This window comes from Macaca mulatta, chromosome 1 (assembly GCF_049350105.2).
Source record: "Macaca mulatta isolate MMU2019108-1 chromosome 1, T2T-MMU8v2.0, whole genome shotgun sequence".
In the NCBI taxonomy this organism is placed as follows: Eukaryota; Metazoa; Chordata; class Mammalia; order Primates; family Cercopithecidae; genus Macaca; species Macaca mulatta.
The window spans coordinates 195,044,105-195,066,562 of record NC_133406.1 but is presented as its reverse complement, the minus strand read 5'-3'; the positions used below and the strand labels follow the sequence as shown (position 1 = coordinate 195,066,562).

At 49.4% G+C, this 22,458-nt stretch overlaps 2 protein-coding genes across 13 annotated transcripts; one reads left to right on the top strand and one right to left on the bottom strand.

Annotated features, from left to right (window-relative positions):
- The first annotated feature begins 2,081 nt into the window (after positions 1-2,081).
- AKR1A1 (aldo-keto reductase family 1 member A1) lies at positions 2,082-22,310 on the top strand. 12 transcript variants are annotated; one of them, XM_077999324.1, is made up of 10 exons: positions 2,082-2,117; positions 2,340-2,396; positions 13,296-13,385; positions 18,517-18,636; positions 18,810-18,961; positions 20,247-20,442; positions 20,750-20,949; positions 21,193-21,265; positions 21,409-21,495; positions 22,152-22,310. In XM_077999324.1, exons 3-10 carry the CDS (start codon positions 13,302-13,304, stop codon positions 22,215-22,217), a joined length of 978 nt encoding a protein of 325 aa, XP_077855450.1. In that variant the 5' UTR covers positions 2,082-2,117; positions 2,340-2,396; positions 13,296-13,301; the 3' UTR covers positions 22,218-22,310. The 12 variants fall into 12 exon arrangements, with proteins under 12 accessions (XP_077855450.1, XP_014993821.2, XP_014993810.2 ...); XM_015138335.3 differs by having other exon boundaries at positions 2,082-2,161; XM_015138324.3 differs by having other exon boundaries at positions 2,082-2,170.
- On the bottom strand, positions 14,021-14,525 carry LOC693506 (NADH dehydrogenase [ubiquinone] iron-sulfur protein 5). The gene has a single exon (XM_001083338.5). It carries the CDS (start codon positions 14,468-14,470, stop codon positions 14,150-14,152), a length of 321 nt encoding a protein of 106 aa, XP_001083338.1. The 5' UTR covers positions 14,471-14,525; the 3' UTR covers positions 14,021-14,149.
- Positions 22,311-22,458: the final 148 nt, after the last annotated feature.

The window sequence follows — 22,458 nt, the reverse complement described above, 5'->3', positions numbered from 1 at the left end:
ATCATATTTTAGGGGCAGCAAGGGCAAACTGTCTGTTGGCCCTTTCCTTCTCTTTCTCACTGGTAGGGGAGCAGTATGGTTTTTGTTTTTTGTTTTTATTTTTGTTTTTGAGACAAAATTTTGTTTTTGAGACAGAGTCTTGCTCTGTCGCCCAGGCTGGAGTGCAGTGGCACGATCTTGGCTCACTGCAATCTCCGCCTCCCAGGTTCAAGCAATTCTCCTGCCTCAGCCTCCCGAGTAGCTGGGATTACAGACATGCACCACCACGCCCAGCTAATTTTGCAATTTTAATAGAGACGGGGTTTCTCCATGTTGGTCAGGCTGATCTCAAACTCCCGACCTCAGGTAATCTGCCTGCCTTGGCCTCCCAAAGTGCTGGAATTACAGGCGTGAGCCACCGCACCCCACCGAGTCTGATTGTTTTTATGAGGATGGCCTGATATATTAGACAATTGGTCCACCAGGACATCACTTATGTTGGGGAGACAGTGGGGGATCATGGGGGTGGGGAAATGGGAAGAGTGGCTCTAGGGGAGCGAAGGTGTGGGGAAAAGCAGAACCAAACCGAGATAACCCTGTGTCTTGCCCATCCCTGCCAAGGAAAACACATAAATGCAAGACACCTCTCCACTCAAACAGCACAGACTATTTCAAATCTCAGATCTGTCATGTAATTAATACCTGTGTGACTTTGGGAAAATTATAAATAGCTTTCACCTTGCTGAGTCTGTCCAATCCATAAAATGCATCCTCACAGGCTTATGGTGTGCTGGTAATATCTGTATCTTCATCTGGATGGCAGTTACATTGAAAAAAAAAAAAAAAGTACTGTATACATTTAAGATTTGTACATTTTCTTTCTCCCTGGATGTAGAATAGGAAAAAAAGAAGAAGAAGAAGAAAAAAAAAGATTGGTGTATTTTCTGTATGTATGCTGTCCTACGACTTTTTTTTTTTTTTTTTTTTTTTTGAGACGGAGTCTCGCTCTGTAGCCCAGGCTGGAGTGCAGTGGCCGGATCTCAGCTCACTGCAAGCTCCGCCTCCCGGGTTCACGCCATTCTCCGGCCTCAGCCCCCCGAGTAGCTGGGACTACAGGCGCCCGCCACCTCGCCCGGCTAGTTTTTTGTATTTCTTAGTAGAGACGGGGTTTCACCGTGTTATCCAGGATGGTCTCGATCTCCTGACCTCGTGATCCGCCCGTCTCGGCCTCCCAAAGTGCTGGGATTACAGGCTTGAGCCACCCCGCCCGGCCTGTCCTACGACTTTTTAAAAGGCTTGTACGAAATAAAAGAATATTCCTTTTCGGCCAGGCGCGGTGGCTCAGTCCTGTAATCCCAGCACTTTGGGAGGCCAGGGCGGGTGGATCACGAGGTCAGGAGTTCAAGACCAGCCTGACCAAGATGGTGAAACCCCGTCTCTACTAAAAAATGCAAAAAACTTACCCAGGCGTGGTATGGGGCGCCTGTAATCCCAGCTACTTGGGAGGCTGAGGCACAGAATTGCTTGAACCAGGGAGGCGGAGGTTGCAGTGAGCCGAGATCGCGCCACTGCACTCCAGCCTGGTCGACAGAGCGAGACTCCGTCTCAAAAAAAAAAAAAAAAAAAAAAAAGAATATTCCTTTTCCAGGATTATCCTGAAGATTCAATAAAACCATGTTCATTAAGTGTTACGCACAGTGCCTGGCACATAACTTGCTGCACGGGTCCATGGTCCAGACAGAGGGACCAGGCACTTTCCAGCGCCTGCATCTGCAGACCCGAGGTCTTTCTGTATTCTGGCCAACCTCGGTGTTGCAGCTGCTCTCTGGGCCTCAGTTTGCTTGAACTAAATGTAACGCGGCCAACTTTGGTAAACTTTGGGAATCCACTCAACCTAACTTTAGGGAGAGTATGGAGCCAGGGATGGCATTGTGAATCCGGAGGGCCGACACCAGAAGAACCTGCAACGTAGCATCTGGGACCTTACTTCCCCCGGAAAAGCGCCAGCGGCGGCGCCCAGGCGCGCAGTGCAATGTGGGCCAGTAAGAGGCGCGGCTGGCCCCGCCCCCTGGACCGCCCACGTGGCCAGCGCCACCTGCCTCATTGTGCCTAGGACTTCTCCAAACTCGCGCTGCGGAGTGAGTGACCAAGTTCCGGCCAGGTCGACCTCGAGGATCCAGAGGTGGAGACGGTACTACCTCCCAGCTCTGGTTTCCATCCCCTTCAGGTCCTTCCTTGGGAGGCGGGGAAGGAGGTCCACCCTGCGCGTGATCCTTTATGCCCGGCCCCTGCCCCTCCCTCCGGGTGGAGCTTCCTCCTCACCGCCAGACTTAAGCTAAGGACCGTTGGATCTTTGACAGGGTGCAGAACTGAGCCCAGGCCACACTACTGTGTTCACGCTCTGTGCTTGTGCCAAGGTGAGTTTCTCTTGCTGCTGGCCTTTCTCCCAGAGGATATGGCCTCGATCCTTTACGACTGAATGTCAGCCCCCCGGGTTGAGCGAAGAGCGCAGGGCACTGGAGGGGACGAGACTTGGTTTCGGATTTGAGCTCTTCTTTTCTCTGTATGATCTTGCTAACTTCCCAGTTTCTCTGAACCTGTTTCCTCAGCAATAAAATGTGGTCCTACATTAGAACTGTAGCAACAATTGAGATAAAGCTTTGAAGGCGCACAGCGCATACTAGGTGATCTGTAAGTTTTAATTGCCATCTTTTTGTTTGCTCACCTACGTGCTTTTTCCAGCTGCTCGGGCTTTCTTACGCAGGTGCAGGAATGGTTCTCGGAAGTGGAGGGAAATGGGGATAATTCTCTTACTTAGACGCCTGCCTCGAGTCTGGGAAAGTCCAACATGTTATTCTGTTGCCCCAGAACTCTGTTAAAGTGAGACACAGATCTGAACCTTCACTGGATGAGGCTACTGTTAATTAACTCTTCCCCTTCAGATGGTTCATACTCAGGGCTGCAGGCCTGTTACTTTTCCAAAATCTGTTTCCTTATCTTTGATACAGAAGCAATCTCAGTGTGATTCTATCTGGTCCACTGGGATTTTTTGCCGAGTATAGTAAAGTGCTTTGATATTCTTCAAGGGGATTCTTTCCAGATTTTCCAAGAAGTAAAGGAAGACGGTGATAGAGGCAGCGATTTCCTCAAATGTCCTTCCAGCTGGCCAAACTCAACCTGTCAAGATCTCTCCTCCATAAGCCGTGTGTGAGTGTGTGTGTGGTGTGTGTGTGTGTAATGTGTACATTGTATGTATGTATGTATGTATGGGACAGGTACTCTAGGAGTTCAAGCAGATGACAGGCTCAGACCTCAAGGAGTAGCCAGGTTTGTGGGGGAAATTTATATATAAACAGAAGGAAAAATGTAGTGATGTGTACATGCTATTAGTACATGGAAGTAGCCATCCATTTAGTTATTTATTTATTATTATTATTATTATTATTATTTTTTTTTTTTTTTGAGACGGAGTCTCACGCTGTTGCCCAGGCTGGAGTGCAGTGGCGCGATCTCGGCTCACTGCAAGCTCCGCCTCCCGGGTTCCCGCCATTCTCCTGCCTCAGCCTCCCGAGCAGCTGGGACCACAGGCGCCACCACCACGCCCGGCTAATTTTTTGTATTTTTAGTAGAGACGGGGTTTCACTGTGGTCTCGATCTCCTGACCTTGTGATCCGCCCGCCTCGGCCTCCCAAAGTGCTGGGATTACAGGCTTGAGCCACCGCGCCCGGCCTATTTATTTATTTTTTAGAGATGGATGGGGGTCTCTCACTCTGTTGCCCAGGCTGGAGTGTAGTGGTGAAATCCTTGCTCAGTGCAGCCTCAAATTTGTGGGCTCAAGTGATCCTGCCACCTCAGCCTTTGGACTATAAAGTGCACGCCACTGTGCCCAGTTAATCTTTAAAAAAAAGAAAAAAATTCTCCCTAGCAAGCACACTCGGAAAGAAAAAAACAAATTTTTGTAGAGACAGTGTCTCCCTTTGTTGCCCAGGTTTCAAGTGATCCTCCCGCCTCAGCCTGCCCAGGTGCCAGGATTACATGTATGAGCCACTGTACCTGGAAAGGAGCCAGAAATGTAAAGTGCTAGCTGAAGGATGAGCAGCAGTTAGCCAAGCAAAGATAGGGTTTGGGGAAGGAAAGTGTGCAGACACCTAAAGTCAGGTAAGTAGTGTCACCCTGTTGAGTGTTCAAAGTCTGGAATACAGTCTGACATGAGGAGGTGGTGAAATGAGGAAGATAGGAGCCAGGTTTTGAGTAGCCTGGACTTTATCATGAATATAGGGGAGAACTGCTGGAAGGGTTTGAGACTGGGAGTCACATGGTTGGATCTGGTGATGGACTGTGGGAAGAGGGACCACATTGGAAGCCGAGATCTGTGGTTTAAGTAAAGAGTGATGGTCAGTTGGGCACAGTGGCTCACGCCTGTAATCCCAGCACTTTGGGAGGCCGAGGCAGGAGGATCACCTGAGGTCAGGAGTTCGAGACCAGCCTGGCCAACATGGCAAAACCCTGTCTCTACTAAAAATACACAAAGTAGCTGGGTGTGGTAGCACACACCTGTAATCACAGCTACTCGGGAGGCTGAGGGAGGAGAATCACTTGAACCCGGGAGGCTGAGGTTGCAGCGAGGCGAGATCATGCCACTGCACTCCAGCCTGGGCAACAGAGTGAGACTCTGTCTCAAAAAAAAATTTAAAGAGGCAGGGTGCGGTGGCTCATGCCTGTAATACCAGCACTTTGGGAGGCTGAGGCAGGCAGATCACGAAGTCAAGAGATGGAGACCATCCTGGCCAACATGGTGAAACCCCGTCTGTACTAAAGATACAAAAATTACCCGGGTGTGGTGGCATGCGCCTGTGGTCCCAACTACTGGGGAGGCTGAGGCAGGAGAATCAGTTGAACCTGGGAGGCGAAGGTTGTAGTGAGCTGAGATCACACCACTGTACTTCAGCCTGGTGACAGAGCAAGACTCTGTCTTAAAAAAAAAAAAAAAAAGAGTAATGGTGGTCAGAGATGGGGCAGTGGCAGTGGAGGTAGATATGGATGGACTAGAGAAAGATTTAGGAATATATATTTTAAAATTCTTTTCACATACATCAAGAAGTACAGGAAGTATTATTGCAGTCTTAGGTTACATATTAGAGCATTCTCTTTTTCTTTTTTTTTTTTTTTTTTTTTTGAGACGGAGTCTCGCTGTATCTCCCAGGCTGGAGTGCAGTGGCGTGATCTTGGCTCACTGCAAGCTCCGCCTCCCGGGTTCACGCCATTCTCCCGCCTCAGCCTCCCAAGTAGCTGGGACTACAGGCGCCCGCCACCACGCCCGGCTAGTTTTTTTTTTGTATTTTTAGTAGAGACGGGGTTTCACCATGTTAGCCAGGATAGTCTCGATCTCCTGACCTCGTGATCCACCCGCCTCGGCCTCCCAAAGTGCTGGGATTACAGGCTTGAGCCACCGCGCCCGGCCGAGCATTCTCTTTTTCTGTATCTATAAGTATTAACAAGATTTAAAACCCAGCTAAACTGACAAAATCTGGCCAACATTACACACGTAAGGTGATTTTCCAAGCTGGCTTTTTTAGAAGTATAGAAGAGGCCAGGCACGGTGGCTCACGCCTGTAATCCCAACACTTTGGGAGGCCGAGGCGGGCGGATCACGAGGTCAGGAGATCGAGACCATCCTGGCTAACACGGTGAAACACTGTCTCTACTAAAAAATATAAAAACATTAGCTGGGTGTGGTGGCGGGCGCCTGTAGTCCCAGCTACTCAGGAGGCTGAGGCAGGAGAATGGCATGAACCTGGGAGGTGGAGTTGCAGTGAGCCGAGATCACGTCACTGCACTCCAGCCTGAGTGACAGAGCAAGACTTCGTCTCAAAAAAAAAAAAAAAGGCCGGGCGCGGTGGCTCAAGCCTGTAATCCCAGCACTTTGGGAGGCCGAGACGGGCGGATCACGACGTCAGGAGTTCGAGACCATCCTGGCTAACACGGTGAAACCCCGTCTCTACTAAAAAATACAAAAAACTAGCCGGGCGAGGTGGTGGGCGCCTGTAGTCCCAGCTACTCGGGAGGCTGAGGCAGGAGAATGGCGTAAAAACCCGGGAGGCGGAGCTTGCAATGAGCTGAGATCCGGCCACTGCACTCCAGCCTGGGCGACACAGCAAGACTCCGTCTCAAAAAAAAAAAAAAAAAAAAAAAAGTATAGGAGAAAGCCACACCTGTAATCCCAGCACTTTAGGAGGTCAAGGTGGGAGGGTCTCTTGAGGCCAGAAGTTTGAGAGGGCAGCATAGTGAGACCCTATCTCTACAAAAGAAAAATAAGGCCAGGCGTGGTGGCTCACACTTATAATCCCGGCACTTTGGGAGCCTGAGGCAGAAGGATCACTTGAGCCCAGGAGTTTGAGACCAGCCTGGGCAACGAGGAGAAACCCCATCTCTACGAAAAATACAAAAACTAAGCTGGACACGGTGGCCCATGCTTCTAGTCCCAGCTACGTGGGAGGCTGAATGGAGAAGATAGCTTGAGCCTGGGAGGTGGAGGTTGCAGTGAGCTGAGATCACACCACTGCCCTCCAGCCTGGACATTAGAGTAAGACTCTGTTTTAATGAATAAGTAAATAAATAAGCTGGGTGTGGTGACATGTGCCTGTAGTCCCAGCTACTTGGGATTGCTCCAGTCCAGGAGTTCGAGGCTGCAGTGAGTCATGAATGGGCCACTGCACTCCAGCCTGGGCAACAGAGTGAGACCCTGTCTCAAAAAGAAAAGTACAGGAGAAAATACTCTCCTCACCAACTACTCCCACACCAGCATTTGTGGGAGGCAGAGGAAAGGCCCATGCAGCCAGGAAACACTCATGTAGATATTGTTTCCTTTTTTTCCTGCGTCTTCTAGTTCCCTGCCTCCAAGCAGCAACTGTAGAGCCCTTTGAGAAAGAAAGAATTCAACAGAGGGAAGGAACCTATGCACTGAATTGGAAATAATAAAACCTGAGTCCTGATAATACCCCCCTCCCCACTCAACCCACACATCTCCCTTTCATACTTCAAGATAACATGAGGGGCCGGGCGCGGTGGCTCAAGCCTGTAATTCCAGCACTTTGGGAGGCTGAGACGGGTGGATCACGAGGTCAGGAGATCGAGACCATCCTGGCTAACACGGTGAAACCCCGTCTGTACTAAAAAATACAAAAAACTAGCCAGGCAAGGTGGCGGGTGCCTGTAGTCCCAGCTACTCGGGAGGCTGAGGCAGGAGAATGGTGTGAACCCCGGAGGCGGAGCTTGCAGTGAGCTGAGATCGTGCCACTGCACTCCAGCCTGGGCTACAGAGCAAGACTCCGTCTCAAAAAAAAAAAAAAAAAAAGATAACATGAGGGTTTCTGGCTGGGCACGGCAGGTCATGCCTATAATCCTAGTACGTTGGGCCGAGGTGGGTGGATTGCTTGAGGTCAGGAGTTTGAGACCAGTTTACCCAACATGGTGAAACCCCGTCTCTACTAAAAATACAAAAAATTAACTGGGTGTGGTGGTGGGTGCCTGTAATCCCAGCTACTCTGGAGTCTGAGGCAAGAGAATCACTTGAACCTGGGAAGTAGAGGTTGCAGTGAGCCAAGATCATGCCACTGTACTCCAGCCTGGGTGACAGAGCAAGACTCCGTCTTAAAGAAAAAAAAAAAGCTAGCCGGGTGCAGTGGCTCACGCCTGCAATCTCAGCACTTTGGGAGGCTAAGGCAGGTAGATTACAAGGTCAGGAGTTTGAGACCAGCCTGGCCAATATAGTGAAACCCTGACTCTACTAAAAATATAAAAATTAGCCAAGCGTGGTGGCAGGCACCTGTAGTCCCAACTGCTTGGGAGGCTGAGGCAGGAGAATTGCTTGAACCTGGGAGGTGGAGGTTGTGGTGAACCAAGATTGTGTCATTGCTCTCCAGCCTGGGCAACAAGAATGAAACTCTGTCTCAAACAAAATAAATAAAATAAAAGATAGGCTGGGCACAGTGGCTCACACCTGTAATCCCAGCACTTTGAAAAGCTGAGGCTGGTGGATCACCTGAGATCAGGAGTTCAAGACCAGCCTGGCCAATATGGTGAAATCCTGTCTCTACTAATAATACAAAAATTAGCTGAGTGTGGTAGCACACGCCTGTAATCCCAGCTACTCAGGAGGCTAAGGCAGGAGAATCGCTTGAACCCAGGAGGTGGAGGTTGCAGTGAGCCGAGATCGCGCCATTATACTCCAGCCTGGGTGACAAGAGTGAAACTCCGTCTCAAAAAAAAAATAATAATAATAAAGATAACATGAAGGTTTCTGAATGCTGCCAAAGGTCCAGATAGGCAGTTCCTGACAAGCCCGGAGTCTGGAATCTGTTAATGCACGGCTAGGCTGGAAAGCAGTGTATCAAGCAGAAGATGAGGAAGTCAGGAGCTGACTGAGGATGATTTTCTGTCTTAGAGAAGAACATCTATGTGGCACCTTCATTCTTCCCTAGGGAGCTCTTGTTCTTTGCACATCTCCTACCTCTTTCATCCCTGTCCTCCAAGCCTCAGCCCTTTTGGTGTTCAGTTTCACTAGCAAAAGAAAGGGAGAAGCAAGATTCAAGTTTCTTCTTCCTTTTCCCCTTAAGCCAGGGTGTTGTTCAAGCTTTCATCCCAGTTGTAATTTCAGAGCCTTCTCATGTGTGTTGGGTAATCTGCAAGAGGCCAACAGGTCATTGGGCAGTAAGCCCAGGAAACCTGCCTTAGACCCCGGTGGCAGCAGGCCACCAGGTTCCTCTTGTCAGGTCCAGACTTGCTTACTTGATCCCTTAGAAATTTGTGTCCTTGAAAAGTTTGATTATAAAGAGCATTGCCCTGGTAGTTTGTGGTCTGATGCTCAGATTGAACAGTTTCGATTTTGTTTTAGCAGAAAAGAGTGGTTTCCAAAATCAACTTAAACTAGATATAAAATTCTTCCTGGATCAGAAGTATTAGGAAAGACAGTGTTGGTGTATTGGCTTTACTCACGACTTGCTTTTTTTTTTTCTTTTTTTTTTTTTTGAGATGGAGTCTCACTCTGTGGCCCAGGCTGGAGTGCAGTGGCCTGATCTCAGTTCACTGCAACCTCTGCCTCCTAGGTTCAAGTGATTCTCCTGCCTCAGTTGCTCGAGTAGCTGGGATTACAGGCACGCACCACCATGCCCAGCTAATTTTTGTATTTTTAGTAGAGAGGGGGTTTCGCCATGTTGGCCAGGCTGGTCTCGAACTCCTGACCTCAAGTGATCTGCCTGCATTGGCCTCCCAAAGTGCTGGGATTACAGACGTGAGCCACTGTACCTGGCCTCAACTTATTATTATTATTATTATTTGAGACAGGATCTCACTCTGTTGCCCAGACTGGAGTGCAGTGGCGCTACATCGGCTCACTGCAACCTCCGCCTCCTGGGTTCAGGCAGTTCTCATGTCTCAGCCTCCCAAGTAGCTGAGGTTACAGGCATGCGCCACCATGCACAGCTAATTTTTTTTTTTTTTTTTTTTTTTTTGAGCTGGAGTCTTGCTCTGTTGCCTAAGCTGGAGTATAGTGGTGCGATCTCAGCTCACTGCAACCTGTACCTCCCGAGTTCAAGCAATTCCTCCTGTCTCAGCCTCCTGAGTAGCTGGGACTACAGGCACATGCCATCACACCCGGCTAATTTTTGTATTTTTAATAGAGACGGGGTTTCACCATGTTGGTCAGGCTGGTCTCGAACTCCTGAGCTCAGGTGATCCGTCCGCCTCAGCCTCCCAGAGTGCTGGGATTACAGGCGTGAGCCACCACTCCCGGCCACAGCTTGTCTTATTACTTGCTCTATCCTACATCCGTTTAGAACCTGGAAACTAAGATTATATTTATAAAGATATTGTTAGCAATTAAGTCAGTCCCAAGAGTGATATTCATGGTACCGATGAGATCAAGGGAAAAGGTTATATCTACCTCATTGGCTCTTGGTGTGAACGTTCTCTCTCCTTTTCTTTCACTTGGCTAACTCCTGTTCAGTTATTCTTTAGGACTTGACTCAGGAAGAGATGGCCTCCAAGAAGCCATCCTGGCAAGGTTACTCTTTTCTTGCCACCCTTTTGCAGCTCTTGTGCAGAATTTGATCAATGCTCTTATCACAGTGTACTGATATCAGCTATTCCCATTACAAGACCATAAACTGAAGGAAGGCAGTTTAAATATTTAAACATGTTTTTCTCTTGGGTTTTGCACAAGAGTTGGAACATTCAATTTACTGATAAAATGAGTATTGTTGGGCCATTTGGTGACTTCTTATTTTCATAGCTTTCCAGAGGAGGAGGCTCCAGTTATCTTTGGTTGGAAATTTACTTGTATCTGTAATTAGTTATTTTTCTGCTGCACTGAAGTCATGTGTATAGTTTCCCCTTCCTGGTAAGAGTTCTTCCCCTTGACTCTTGGGAATTCTTATGAATCAGTGTCAATATTTCTTTGTCCTTTCCCTTTTCTGTAGCACATCACACATGTATCTACCGTGAGTATCTTTTTATAGGTCTGTGTTTATTTGCCTTTTTTCCATTAGCTCCTCCTTAGATCCTTGGTTTTGCCACTTCTTTTTTTTTTTTTTTTTTTGAGATGGAGTCTCCCTCCGTTGCCCAGGCTGGAGTGCAGTGATGCGATCTCAGCTCACTGCAACTTCCGCCTTCCGGGTTCAAGTGATTCTCCTGCCTCAGGCTCCCGAGTAGCTGGGATTATAGGCACCTGCCACCACACCCAGCTAATTTTTGTGTTTTTAGTAGAGACGGGGTTTCACCACATTGGCCAGGCTGGTCTCGATCTCTTGACCTTGTGATTCACCTACCTCGGCCTCCCAAAGTGCTGGGATTGCAGGCATGAGCCACTGTGCCCAGCCGGTTTTGCCACTTCTTGGCTGTTGATTTGGAGCAAATAACTTCACTTTTTTTTAATTTTTTTTGAGATGGAATCTGGCTCTGTCATCTAAGCTGGAGTGCAGTGGCGCAGTCTTGGCTCACTGCAACCTCCGTCTCCCAGGTTCAAACGATTCTCCCGCCTCAGCCTCCAGAGTAGCTGGGACTACAGGCGTATGCCACCACGCCTAGATAATTTTTGTATTTTTTGGTAGAAATGGGGTTTTACCATGTTGGCCAGGCTGGTCTCTAACTTCTGACCTCAAGTGATCTGCCTGCCTTGGCCTCCCTATGTGCTCTTATTACAGGCGTGAGCCACAGTACCCAGTCTAACTTCACTTCTTTGAGCCTATTTTCTCAACTAAAAAATTAAAGATCTGGATATGGTGGCTCATACCTGTAATCCTGGCAACTCAGGGGGCTGAAGTGGGTGGATAGCTTGAGGCCAGAAGTTCAAGACCAGCCTGGGCAACCTAGCCAAACCCCATCTCTAAAAAAGTTTAAAAACATCCAGGTGAGGCTGGGCGCGGTGGCTCAAGCCTGTAATCCGAGCACTTTGGGAGGCCGAGATGGGCGGATCACGAGGTCAGGAGATCGAGACCATCCTGGCTAACATGGTGAAACCCCGTCTCTACTAAAAAATAAAAAAAAAAAAAAAAACTAGCCGGGCGCGGTGGCGGGCGCCTGTAGTCCCAACTACTCCGGAGGCTGAGGCAGGAGAATGGCGTGAACCCGGGAGGCGGAGCTTGATCCGGCCACTGCACTCCAGCCTGGGCGGCAGAGCGAGACTCCGTCTCAAAAAAAAAAAAAAAAAAAACAAACAAAAACATCCAGGTGTGCTGGCACAGGCCTGTAGTTGGCTGAGGCAGGAATATCACTTGAGCTTAGGAGTTCAAGGCTGCAGTGAACCATGATCATACCACCGTTCTCCAACCTAGGAGACAGAACCAGACCCTGAGTCTAAAAAAAAGTTCCTTTTTTAGGACTCCCTTTACCTCCCTTGTAGGAGCCCACTCAGGCCTACCAGCATGGCTGACCAGACCTCTGTGAAAGGTACTTAGAGAATAGAATCTCTGTAGTTCTTTTTTTGTTTTTTTCTGAGATAAAGTCTCACTCTGTTGCCCAGGCTGGAGTGCAGTGGCGTGATCTCAGCTCACTGCAACCTCCGCCTCCTGGGTTCAAGTGATTCTCCTGCCTCAGCCTCTCGAGTAGCTGGGACTACAGGCGCCCGCCACCACGCCCGGCTGATTTTTTTTATTTTTAGTAGAGACGGGCCTTTACTGAGTTAGCCAGGATGGTCTTGATCTCCTGACCTCATGATCCACCGGCCTCGGCCTCCCAAAGTGCTGGGATTACAGGCGTGAGCTGCCGTGCCCGGCCGAGAATCTGTAGTTCTGACAACCTCCTGGGAATGTTAATTTCATTGCCAGAGAAGTGGTCCCTTCCTGGGCCTATTCAGTTACCTGGTCTCTTTCTCTCATAATGGCCTTTGCCTGCCTTACACTGGCTTGAGACCTTATTTAGTCAAGACTGGGTGCTTCTATGTGGCCATCCTGTTTTTGTTTTTAGATAGTGCAGTTCTTTAATAGAGATCTTTAGCCTGCCACAGAAAAGGGCATCCAAGCTGGTGGTCTGGTCAGTATTTGTTCAGGAGCTACTGGCCATGGTTGGTTTTGGGTACCCTGTCTCCACTGCCCTTGCTCACAGGTACATATATAACCATGTGTTTGTGCTCTACCTCTGTCCCCTCTTCCCCACCCCTTCCTGGCCCATACTTTATAGAGTGCAGTGGCATGATCTCTGCTCACTGCAACCTCCCCCTCCCAGGTTCAAGTGATTCTTGTGCCTCAGCCCCGCGAGTAGCTGGGACTGCAGGTGTGTGCCACCATGCCCCGATAATTTTTGTATTTTTAGTAGAGATGGGGTTTCACCATGTTGGCCCAGCTGGTCTTGAACTCTTTGTTTTTTTTTTTTTTTTTTGAGACAGAGTCTTGCTCTGTCGCCCAGGCTAGAGTGCAGTGGCCCGATCTTGGCTCACTGCAAGCTCCACCTCCCAGGTTCACACCATTCTCCTGCCTCAGCCTCCAGAGTAGCTGGGACTACAGGTGTCTGCCACCACACCTGGCTGATTTTTTTGTATTTGTAGTAGAGACAGTGTTTCACCGTGTTAGCCAGGATGGTCTCGATCTCCTGACCTCATGATCCACCCACCTCGGCCTCCCAAAGTGCTGGGATTACATGAGCCACTGTGCCTGGCCTTGAACTCTTGACCTCAGGTGATCTGTCCGCCTCGTCCTCCCAGTGTGCTGGGATTACAGGCATGAGCCACTGTGCCCGGGCGTTTTGCAGTATTCTTGACAGTGGATATCTGAGATCTGAACAACAGCACTAACCCCAACACCATTCTCTTCCCATCTGTGTTTCAGGGGGCAATGGCGGCTTCCTGTGTTCTCCTGCACACTGGGCAGAAGATGCCTCTGATTGGTCTGGGTACCTGGAAGAGTGAGCCTGGTCAGGTGAGGGATGGGGGAAGAAAAGAAAAACTTGTTGAGCCTCTGCCTGCATTTTCCTAGCAGCCCCATCCCCATACTCCCCTTCCAGTGGGGATGAGCCTGGAGAGCAGTGGGAAGAGATGAAGAGACCAGTTATATACCCTGGGCTTCCCCAGCTGACTCAGAGAGTGGGCTGAGGGACCCAGCAGCGCCGGGGGCATAGGAAGGACATGTTTCTCTAACTGGATCTGCACTGAGTGCTGTGGCAGACATGTGGCCCCTCTGTGCCCATCCCTACGCTATGACCCCTAATATGGCAGTTATCACCCTGTGCTGTGATCATGTCTCCTCTCCCACACTGGGTTCTTTGAGGGCTTAGCCTCTCCCTACTGCTCAGTCCAGAATTAGGCACACAGAAGGTGTCAAGGTTTGAAGAATAACTAGGTGGATTGTATAGACCAAAGGTCAGCAAGCTTTTTTTTTTTTTTTTTTTTACTTGAGACAGAGTCTCGCTGTGTTGCCCAGGCTGGAGTGCAGTGGCACGTTCTTGGCTTATGGCAGCCTTGACCTCCTAGGCTCAAAAGTGACCCTCCCACCTCAGCCTCCTGAGTAGCTGGGACCACAGGCACACACTAACATACAGGTCCAGCAAACTTTTTTTTTTTTTTTTTAAATGGAGCAATCCTTTATTTTTACACACTTTGACAAGGAGGTTTTCCGTAAACAACCTTTCCAGTGGAGAACAGAGAACGGGAAAATCAGCCTCCAGACATCACCAGCTGCTCTGCTCAGGGCCGAGGCTCCTCCTTGCCAATGTGGTGAGGTGGAGGGGTGTACTTCCCTTCCTTTATCAGCTTATCCCGCTGCCTCCTGATGGCACCCGCACGTCTCATCGTTTTCTGCCGAAGCAAACACTCTACAAAATCATCATATTCTATCTTGCACTCTTTCTCTGCCCGGATAGCACCAATTCCATGTGCACATTCTATCCATTCTTTTTCAAAAGCATGGCATCGAGTAGCAAGCTTGTAGGGCTGTTCAGCACTCTGGATTGTCCACCATCGATCTATGTTAAGGCCGAACCTTTTCTGGATGTCCAAGAAAGGCATGGCGATCCAATGCTCGTACCCTTGTCTCTTCTCTGGCCGCCGCTTCAGGACGACTCAACTTTTTTTTTTTGAGACTGAGTCTCACTCTGTTCCCCAGGCTGGAGTACAGTGGCGTGATCTTGGCTCACTGCAACCTCCGCCTCGTGGGTTCAAGTGATTCTCGTGTCTCAGCCTCCTAAGTAACTGGGACTACAGGCACGAGCCACCACACCTGGTTAATTTTTTTATTTTTAGTAGAGACAGGGTTTTACCATATTGGCAAGGCTGCTCTCGAACTCCTGACGTCAGGTGATCCACCTGCCTTGGCCTCCCCAAGTGCTGGGATTACAGGTGTGAGCCACCTCACCCAGTCACAAACTTTTTTTTAAAGAACAAGATGGGGCCAAGTGTGGTGGCTCATACCTGTAATCCCAGCACTTGGGAAGGCCGAGGCAGGAAGAGTGCTTGAGCCCAGGAATTTGAGACCAGACTGGGCAATACAGTGAGACCCCATTTCTACAAAAAATTTAGAAAATTAGAATGTGCCTGTGGTCCCAACTACTCGAGAGGCTGAGTTAGGGGGATTGCTGGAGCCCTGGAAGCCAAGGCTGCGGTGACCTATGATCACACCACTGCACTCCAGCCTGGACAGAGCGAGGCCATCTTAAAAAAAAAAAAAAAGTAGGCTGGACACTGTGGCTCACGCCTGTAATCCCAGCACTTTGGGAGGCCAAGGCAGGTAGATCACAAGGTCAGGAGTTTGAGGCCAGCTTGGCAACTATGGTGAAACCCCGTCTCTACTAAAAATACAAAAATTAGCCGGGCATGGTGGCACACGCCTGTAATCCCAGCTACTTGGGAGGCTGAGGCAGGAGAATTGCTTGAACCTGGGAGGCAGAGGTTGCAGTGAGCCACAATTATGCCACTGTACTCCAGCCTAGGCAACAGAGCAAGACGCCGTCTAGGGGAACAAAAATTAAGGAAAAGAAAATTAAAAAACAATTAGATTATATTGGACAAGTTACAGATGGAGGTGATTATATACTCACGTGACCTTTTAATAAGTAACCACTTAAGCTGGGTGCAGTGGCTCATGCCTGTAATCCCAGCACTTTGGAAGGCTGACGCAGGCAGATCACCTCAGGTTGGGAGTTTGAGACCAGCCTGACCAACACAGAGAAACCCCGTCTACTAAAAATATAAAATTAGCCAGGCGTGGTGGTGCATGCCTGTAATCCCAGCTACTCAGGAGTCTGAGGCAAGAGAATCACTTGAATCCGGGAGGCGGAGGTTGCAGTGAGCCGAGATCGTGCCATTGCACTCCAGCCTGGGTAACAAGAGCAAAACTCCATCCCAAGAAAAATAATAATAAAATAAATACATAACCACTTAAAAATGTAAATGTAGTTCTTAACTCAAGGACTATTAAAGTTGATGATTGACCCCTGGTGTGGACCCTCCCAGCTGAGGGGAGTCTGGGAGTGTAGACCTGCTCTCTTAGGGTGGACGTAGCTATGAGATTTGGCTCCTGCCTGGAATGGGGCATTTCCCCAGCGCTTCTTCCTTCTTCCTTGGAAATCTGGAGTCAGAGTGAAGACAAGTTTGGGGATTACGTTTGAGAGAAGTACCAGCAGAGAGAACAGATTCTTCTATCTGGAACTTAAACTGGTATTTGTGGTGTGCTTGGATGACCTATGTCTTTTTTCCCTTTTGCTTTCTTTCCTATAGCTGCTTAGGAGCTTGGAGCCAGGGTCCCTGTGCTTCAGGCAGGCACTTGTCACAGCCTCGGACAAGTCCATGAGCTAGGTCAAGGCAGGGGGTGGGGGCCACAGCCAAGGCCAAGTCGGGGCATAGAACAGCAGGGGTCAGATGTTAAGGGAAGTACGTCTGCACCCAGGTGGGTATCTTGAATACTATGCCAGGCACCCACAATAAGAGCTTTGGGTGCTTTGTGTCTAAGGCTGGGTACCCTTGGTTCTGCTGCTGATGCCATGTTTCCAGTCTGGATTTTAGCAAAATTAACTAACCCATCCTTCTACCTGATGCCTGTTTTCTTCTCTCTCATTAGGGGGTTCTGGGTCCAGCTTTCAGCCCACTTATCTGCCTTCCTTAATCTTTTCCCCCTTCTAACCTCTTTTGCTGGCCTGTGCTCTCAGAGCTCCCAGAGTCTGTCTACATGACTTCCTGTATGTTGTTGGCCTAGGAATTTTTTCTTATGTTTCTCTAACTAGCTCCTTAGAACCTGGAACTTGTTTCTATGGTCTATACTTCTTTTTTCTGTCTATTTATCCATCTGTCTTCTGATTGAAAAAAAATTTTTTATTATTTATTTTTTAAATTTTTAAAAATTTATTTATTTAATTTATTTTTGAGATGGAGTCTTGCTCTGTCACCTAGGCTGGAGTGCAGTGGCACGATCTCAGCTCACTGCAAGCTCCGCCTCCCAGGTTTACGCCATTCTCCTGCCTCAGCCTCCCAAGTAGCTGGGACTACAGGTGCCCGCCACAATGTCCGGCTAATTTTTTGTATTTTTAGTAGAGACAGGGTTTCACCATGTTAGCCAGGATGGTCTCGATCTCCTGACCTTGTTATCTGCCCACCTTGGCCTCCCAAATTGCTAGGATTACAGGCGTGAGCCACTGCGCCCAGCCAATTTTTTTTTTTTTTTTTTGAGACGGAGTTTCACTCTTGTTGCCCAGGCTGGAGTACAATGGCACCATCTTGGCTCACTGCAACCTCCACTTCCCGGGTTCAAGCGATTCTCTTGCCTCAGCCTCCCAAGTACCTGGGATTATAGGCATGTACCACCATGCCCAGCTAATTTTGTATTTTTAGTAGAGACGGGGTTTCTCCATGTTGGTTAGGCTGATCTCAAACTCCCGACCTCATGTGATCCGCCTGCCTCGGCCTCCCGAAGTGCTGGGATTACAGATGTGAGCCACCATGCCTGGCCTTTATTTAAAAAAAAAAAAATTGTTTTTAATTTTTTTTGTTTTTTTTGTGTGTGTTTTTTTGAGATGTAGTCTCACTCTGTCTCACCCAGGATGGAGTGCAGTGGCATGATCTCAGCTCACTGCAGCCTCCTTCTCCTGGGTTCAAGCGATTCTTCTATCTCAGCCTCTTGAGCAGCTGGGACTACAGGCATGTGCCATCATGCACAGCTAATTTTTGTATTTTTAGTAGAGATGGAGTTTCACCATGTTGGCCAGGCTGGTCTTGAACCCCTGACCTCAGGTGATCCATCTGCCTCGGCTTCCCAAAGTGAGCCACCACGCCTGGCCTTAATTTTTTTTTTTAAGAGGTGGGGGTTCTCGCTATGTTGACTAGGCTAGTCTCAAACTCCTGCCCTCAAGCAATCCTCCCATGTCTGCCTCCCAAAGTCCTAGGATTACAGGCATGAGCCACCATGCTCAGCCTGAAAAAATATTTACTAAAGCCCTCTTTATGGTAGATGCCGGAAAAATATTGTTAGTTTTTGCTAGACCTTGCTGAGATGGCTTGGGTAGGAAGGCATCTTAGAGACTGGTTGGGGTGGGAGCAGAGCAAAGGGTTTGGAGCCTCTGAAGAGGCTTCTGGTCCCTTAGACTGAAACTATCTTCCATCTTTCTTTTTTTTTTTTGCGACGGAGTTTCGCTCTTGCTGCCAAGGCTGAAGTGCAGTGGCACAATCTCAGCTCACTGCAACCTCTGCCTCCTGGGTTCAAGTGATTCTCCTGCCTCAGCCTCCTGAGTAGCTAGGATTACAGGCACCTGCCACCACACCCGGCTAATTTTGTGTTTTTAGTAGAGATGGGGTTTCACCTTGTTGGCTAGGCTGACCTCCAGCTGGCCAGGCTGGTCTCGAACTCCTGACCTCAGGTGATCTGCCCACCTCAGCCTCCCAAAGTACTGGGATTACAGTACAGGCATGAGCCACCGCGCCCAGTTCATCTTCCATCTTTTCACCTCCACTGCATAGATGTGCCTGCTATATTTCTGACCGCCCCTCCCCGAGCATTGACCTTGGGGTGGCGACAGTAGAAGGCTGAAACCCATAGAGCTGAAACCTCTGCTTCTCTCACCTGGCAGGTAAAAGCAGCTGTTAAGTATGCCCTTAGTGTAGGCTACCGCCACATTGATTGTGCTGCTATCTACGGCAATGAGCCTGAGATTGGGGAGGCCCTGAAGGAGGACGTGGGACCAGGCAAGGTAAGGACTGGGGTTGTAAAGAGAGGTGGGGTGAGATAACTTAGAAGCTGGGGCTGGGGCCCAGCTGGAGGGAATCTGGCATCAGCTTCCTTCCGTTCTTCTCTCAGAGTTGAGCGTGGGTGAGACCAGGTGTTTGTGGCTCTTCTCACTGTAGGCCCTTCCCCCTGTACTAGGCGGTGCCTCGGGAGGAGCTGTTCGTGACATCCAAACTGTGGAACACCAAGCACCACCCCGAGGATGTGGAGCCTGCCCTCCGGAAGACTCTGGCTGACCTCCAGCTGGAGTATCTGGACCTGTACCTGATGCACTGGCCTTATGCCTTTGAGTGAGCCTTGCCAGAGCCTCATCTGGGGAATCAGGGGGTTTAGCAGGATGATGTTAGTAACTTATTGTAAGTCACAGCAGCAGAGCAGGATACAAACACTCATTTGCATGGCAAGCTGAGGAGCCTGACCTGGGATCTTAGCCTCTTCTGCTACAGCAGCTTAGCTGTAGCTACAGGAGTTTAACTCTAGAAAAATGAAGGCAGTCTCACATGGTATTTACCCTAGGGTGTGCACCTGTAACCCTCCTGCTCCCTTTATTCATTCAGAAAAGGTGCTGACTTTTCTGTTGAGCATCTGGGGTTAGAGTAATAAGTACGTCTCAGCAGAAGATGTGAGAGGAGCCCACCATTAGTGCCGTGCCCTGTGCTGGAAGAAGGGCGGATAACTCCCTGAGGATGAGTTAAGAAAGACTTCCTAGGGGAGAGGAGATATCTAGGTCTAGGAAGAGGAGGGGGCATAGGCATTCCATGTAAACTTAACACCTGAGTTACGATCTGAAAGGATGAAAAAGCATGACTATTTTTAGCTGGGCATGGTGGCTCACACCTGTAATCCCAGCACTTTGGGAGGCCGAGGCGGGCAGATCATGAGGTCAGGAGATCGAGACCATCCTGGCTAACACAGTGAAACCCTGTCTCTACTAAAAATACAAAAAAATTAGCCAGGTGTAGTGGCAGGCGCTTGTAGTCCCAGCTACTCAGGAGGCTGAGGCAGGAGAATGGCGTGAACCCGGGAGGCGGAGCTTGCAGTGAGCCAAGATCGTGCTGCTGCACTCCAGCCTGGGCGACAGAGTGAGACTGTGTCTCAAAAAAAAGAAAGAGAGGCCGGGCGCGGTGGCTCAAGCCTGTAATCCCAGCACTTTGGGAGGCCGAGGCGGGCGGATCACTAGGTCAGGAGATCGAGACCATCCTGGCTAACAGGGTGAAACCCCGTCTCTACTAAAAAATACAAAAAAAGCTAGCCGGGCGACGTGGCGGGCGCCTGTAGTCCCAGCTACTCGGGAGGCTGAGGCAGGAGAATGGCGTAAACCCGGGAGGCGGAGCTTGCAGTGAGCTGAGATCCGGCCACTGCACTCCAGCCCGGGGACAGAGCGAGACTCCGTCTCAAAAAAAAAAAAAAAAAAAAAAAAGAAAGAAAGAAAAAAGAAAAAGCATGGCTTTTTAAAAATTCTTGGCCCTTTGTCCTCTCTGGGATTGGAGTTTGGGACACAGAGTGGCTGGATGGTCAGGTAGGGCAGAAACCTGGCATTTGTGTCCACACTTGGTGGGGCTGTCTCTCACTCAGGCGGGGAGACAACCCCTTCCCGAAGAATGCTGATGGGACCATATGCTACGACTCCACCCACTATAAGGAGACTTGGAAGGCTCTGGAGGCACTGGTGGCTAAGGGGCTGGTGCGGGCACTGGGCCTGTCCAACTTCAATAGTCGGCAGATCGATGACATACTTAGTGTGGCCTCCGTGCGTCCAGCTGTCTTGCAGGTAAGGACAGCAAGCAGATGAGTGGTTTAGGGGTTGGGTGCTCAAGAGCATGAGTGAGCAAACAATGGATCTGCTTAAGGGAGATGGCTAGCAAGTTGTCAGAGTGTTGGTGCAGAAGTCCTCTGCCTAAAGGTGGGCATTGAAGCAGTGGGAGAGAATGAAATTGCCAATGGGAAATGGTGAGAAAAACAGGCTGAAGGGGAGTGGGGGAGTCAGCAATAGGGGGTTGGTCCAGACATGCATGTCTGGGATGGCCAAGCAAGCTGGGTGTGACCACTTCATGGTGATGGGTTATTCTTTGGCTCAGGTGGAATGCCACCCATACTTGGCTCAGAACGAGCTAATTGCCCACTGCCAAGCACGTGGCCTGGAGGTAACTGCTTATAGCCCTTTGGGCTCCTCTGATCGTGCATGGCGTGATCCTGATGAGCCTGTCCTGCTGGAGGAACCAGTAGTCCTGGCATTGGCTGAAAAGTATGGCCGATCTCCAGCTCAGATCTTGCTCAGGTACGGGGCAGTCTTAGGGAGAGGGCCCTGAGTTGGGAGGCAAGGGTTAAGGGATTTCTTGTTTCAGTGTCTGAGTGAGGCTGAGGATCTTGCCCTGTGATCTGGAGGGAGGCCACTCTAGGCATATTCCCCATTGCAGCAGGGCTCAGGTGCTCTAGGAGCTTAGGGAAGGCTGCATGGAGAACAAAATAATGCTTATGAATACTGACTCCTTTTCCTCATCTATCTAATCCCCCAACTTAGGTGGCAGGTCCAGCGGAAAGTGATCTGCATCCCCAAAAGTATCACTCCTTCTCGAATCCTTCAGAACATCAAGGTACTTGGTAATGGGTTCTATCTTCTTTAGCTCTTTGGGACATTTTCTTGGCCCTGACTCTACCTGGGTAAAAAGGCAGTGTTGTGGAACCCCAGCTTCTGCTCACAAAGCTGTTGTTCCTGAACCCCACTCTCCATCCTCAGGTGTTTGACTTCACCTTTAGCCCAGAAGAGATGAAGCAGCTAAATGCCCTGAACAAAAATTGGCGATATATTGTGCCTATGCTTATGGTGAGGATGTATCAGGCCCCTAGACTTGGCGAATGTGAGATTTGGGGTGGGATTCTGGCCCAGGTGTGACCTCAGGCTTGCTGGTTGTGAGAGGGACACAATGTTGTGGGTGGGATTGCTATGCTGGACATAGTGCTCTCATTTCTCTTTATTGAGCTCAGGGAAGTATGGCTCAGGGATAAGGCATATAACCTGTGAGTCTCAGTGCTGCTTCTTGATATCTTGCAACCTAGAGCAAGTTATTAAAGTTCTCCAAGCCTCAGCTTCCTATGTGTAAAATGAGCCCAGTTCCTGACATGTAGTAGATTCTCAGTAAATGATATGAGGAGAGCCCAGAAGGCATTGTTGACCTCACTCGAGGGGTTGGGTTGGGAGGGAAGTCTGCTGTGCTTAGGGAAATAAATGGTTCCTGGCCTCTTGATCTCAGTTGAGACTGCACACTCTTAGGGGCAGGGGCAGCTACGTATCAGGCTATGGGTTTGGTGCTAGAATGCTGTTGATACTGTGATGTTCTCTGAGATGGGGATCCTGGCCACTGCCATCTGATGTAATGTTGTACACAGATTAGTTTGTTTAGGAAGATTTGGGGAAGATGCCTGGAGTCTTTGGAATGGCAACTCCTGCTGATGCAGTAATCTATCTGTCTCTCTTTCCAGGTGGATGGGAAGAGAGTCCCAAGGGATGCAGGGCATCCTCTGTACCCCTTTAATGACCCGTACTGAGACCACAGCTTCTTGGCCTCCCTTCCAGCTCTCCAGCTAATGAAGTCCTGCCACAGTGGAAAGAGGGAGTTAATAAAGCCATTGGAGCATCCATATTGCTTGCTTGTCTTATTTGCCTGGTCAGGCCTGAGATGGAGGCTGTTTCCCTCAGGGATGACAGACCTAGGGCTGCTGGATGTGACCTGCCCTTGAAGCCCAAATATTCGTTCTGGAGGAACCTGTGAAGAGGCTGAGTAATTCC

Bases quoted from the DNA above. Each gene is read 5' to 3' on its own strand.
- LOC693506 (XM_001083338.5), bottom strand. From the start codon at position 14,470: ATGCCTTTCTTGGACATCCAGAAAAGGTTCGGCCTTAACATAGATCGA.
- AKR1A1 (XM_077999324.1), top strand. From the start codon at position 13,302: ATGGCGGCTTCCTGTGTTCTCCTGCACACTGGGCAGAAGATGCCTCTG. The intron at 18,637-18,809 runs GTAAGGACTGGG...CCCCTGTACTAG, and splicing joins AGGACGTGGGACCAGGCAAG to GCGGTGCCTCGGGAGGAGCT. The intron at 20,950-21,192 runs GTACGGGGCAGT...CCCCCAACTTAG, and splicing joins CCAGCTCAGATCTTGCTCAG to GTGGCAGGTCCAGCGGAAAG.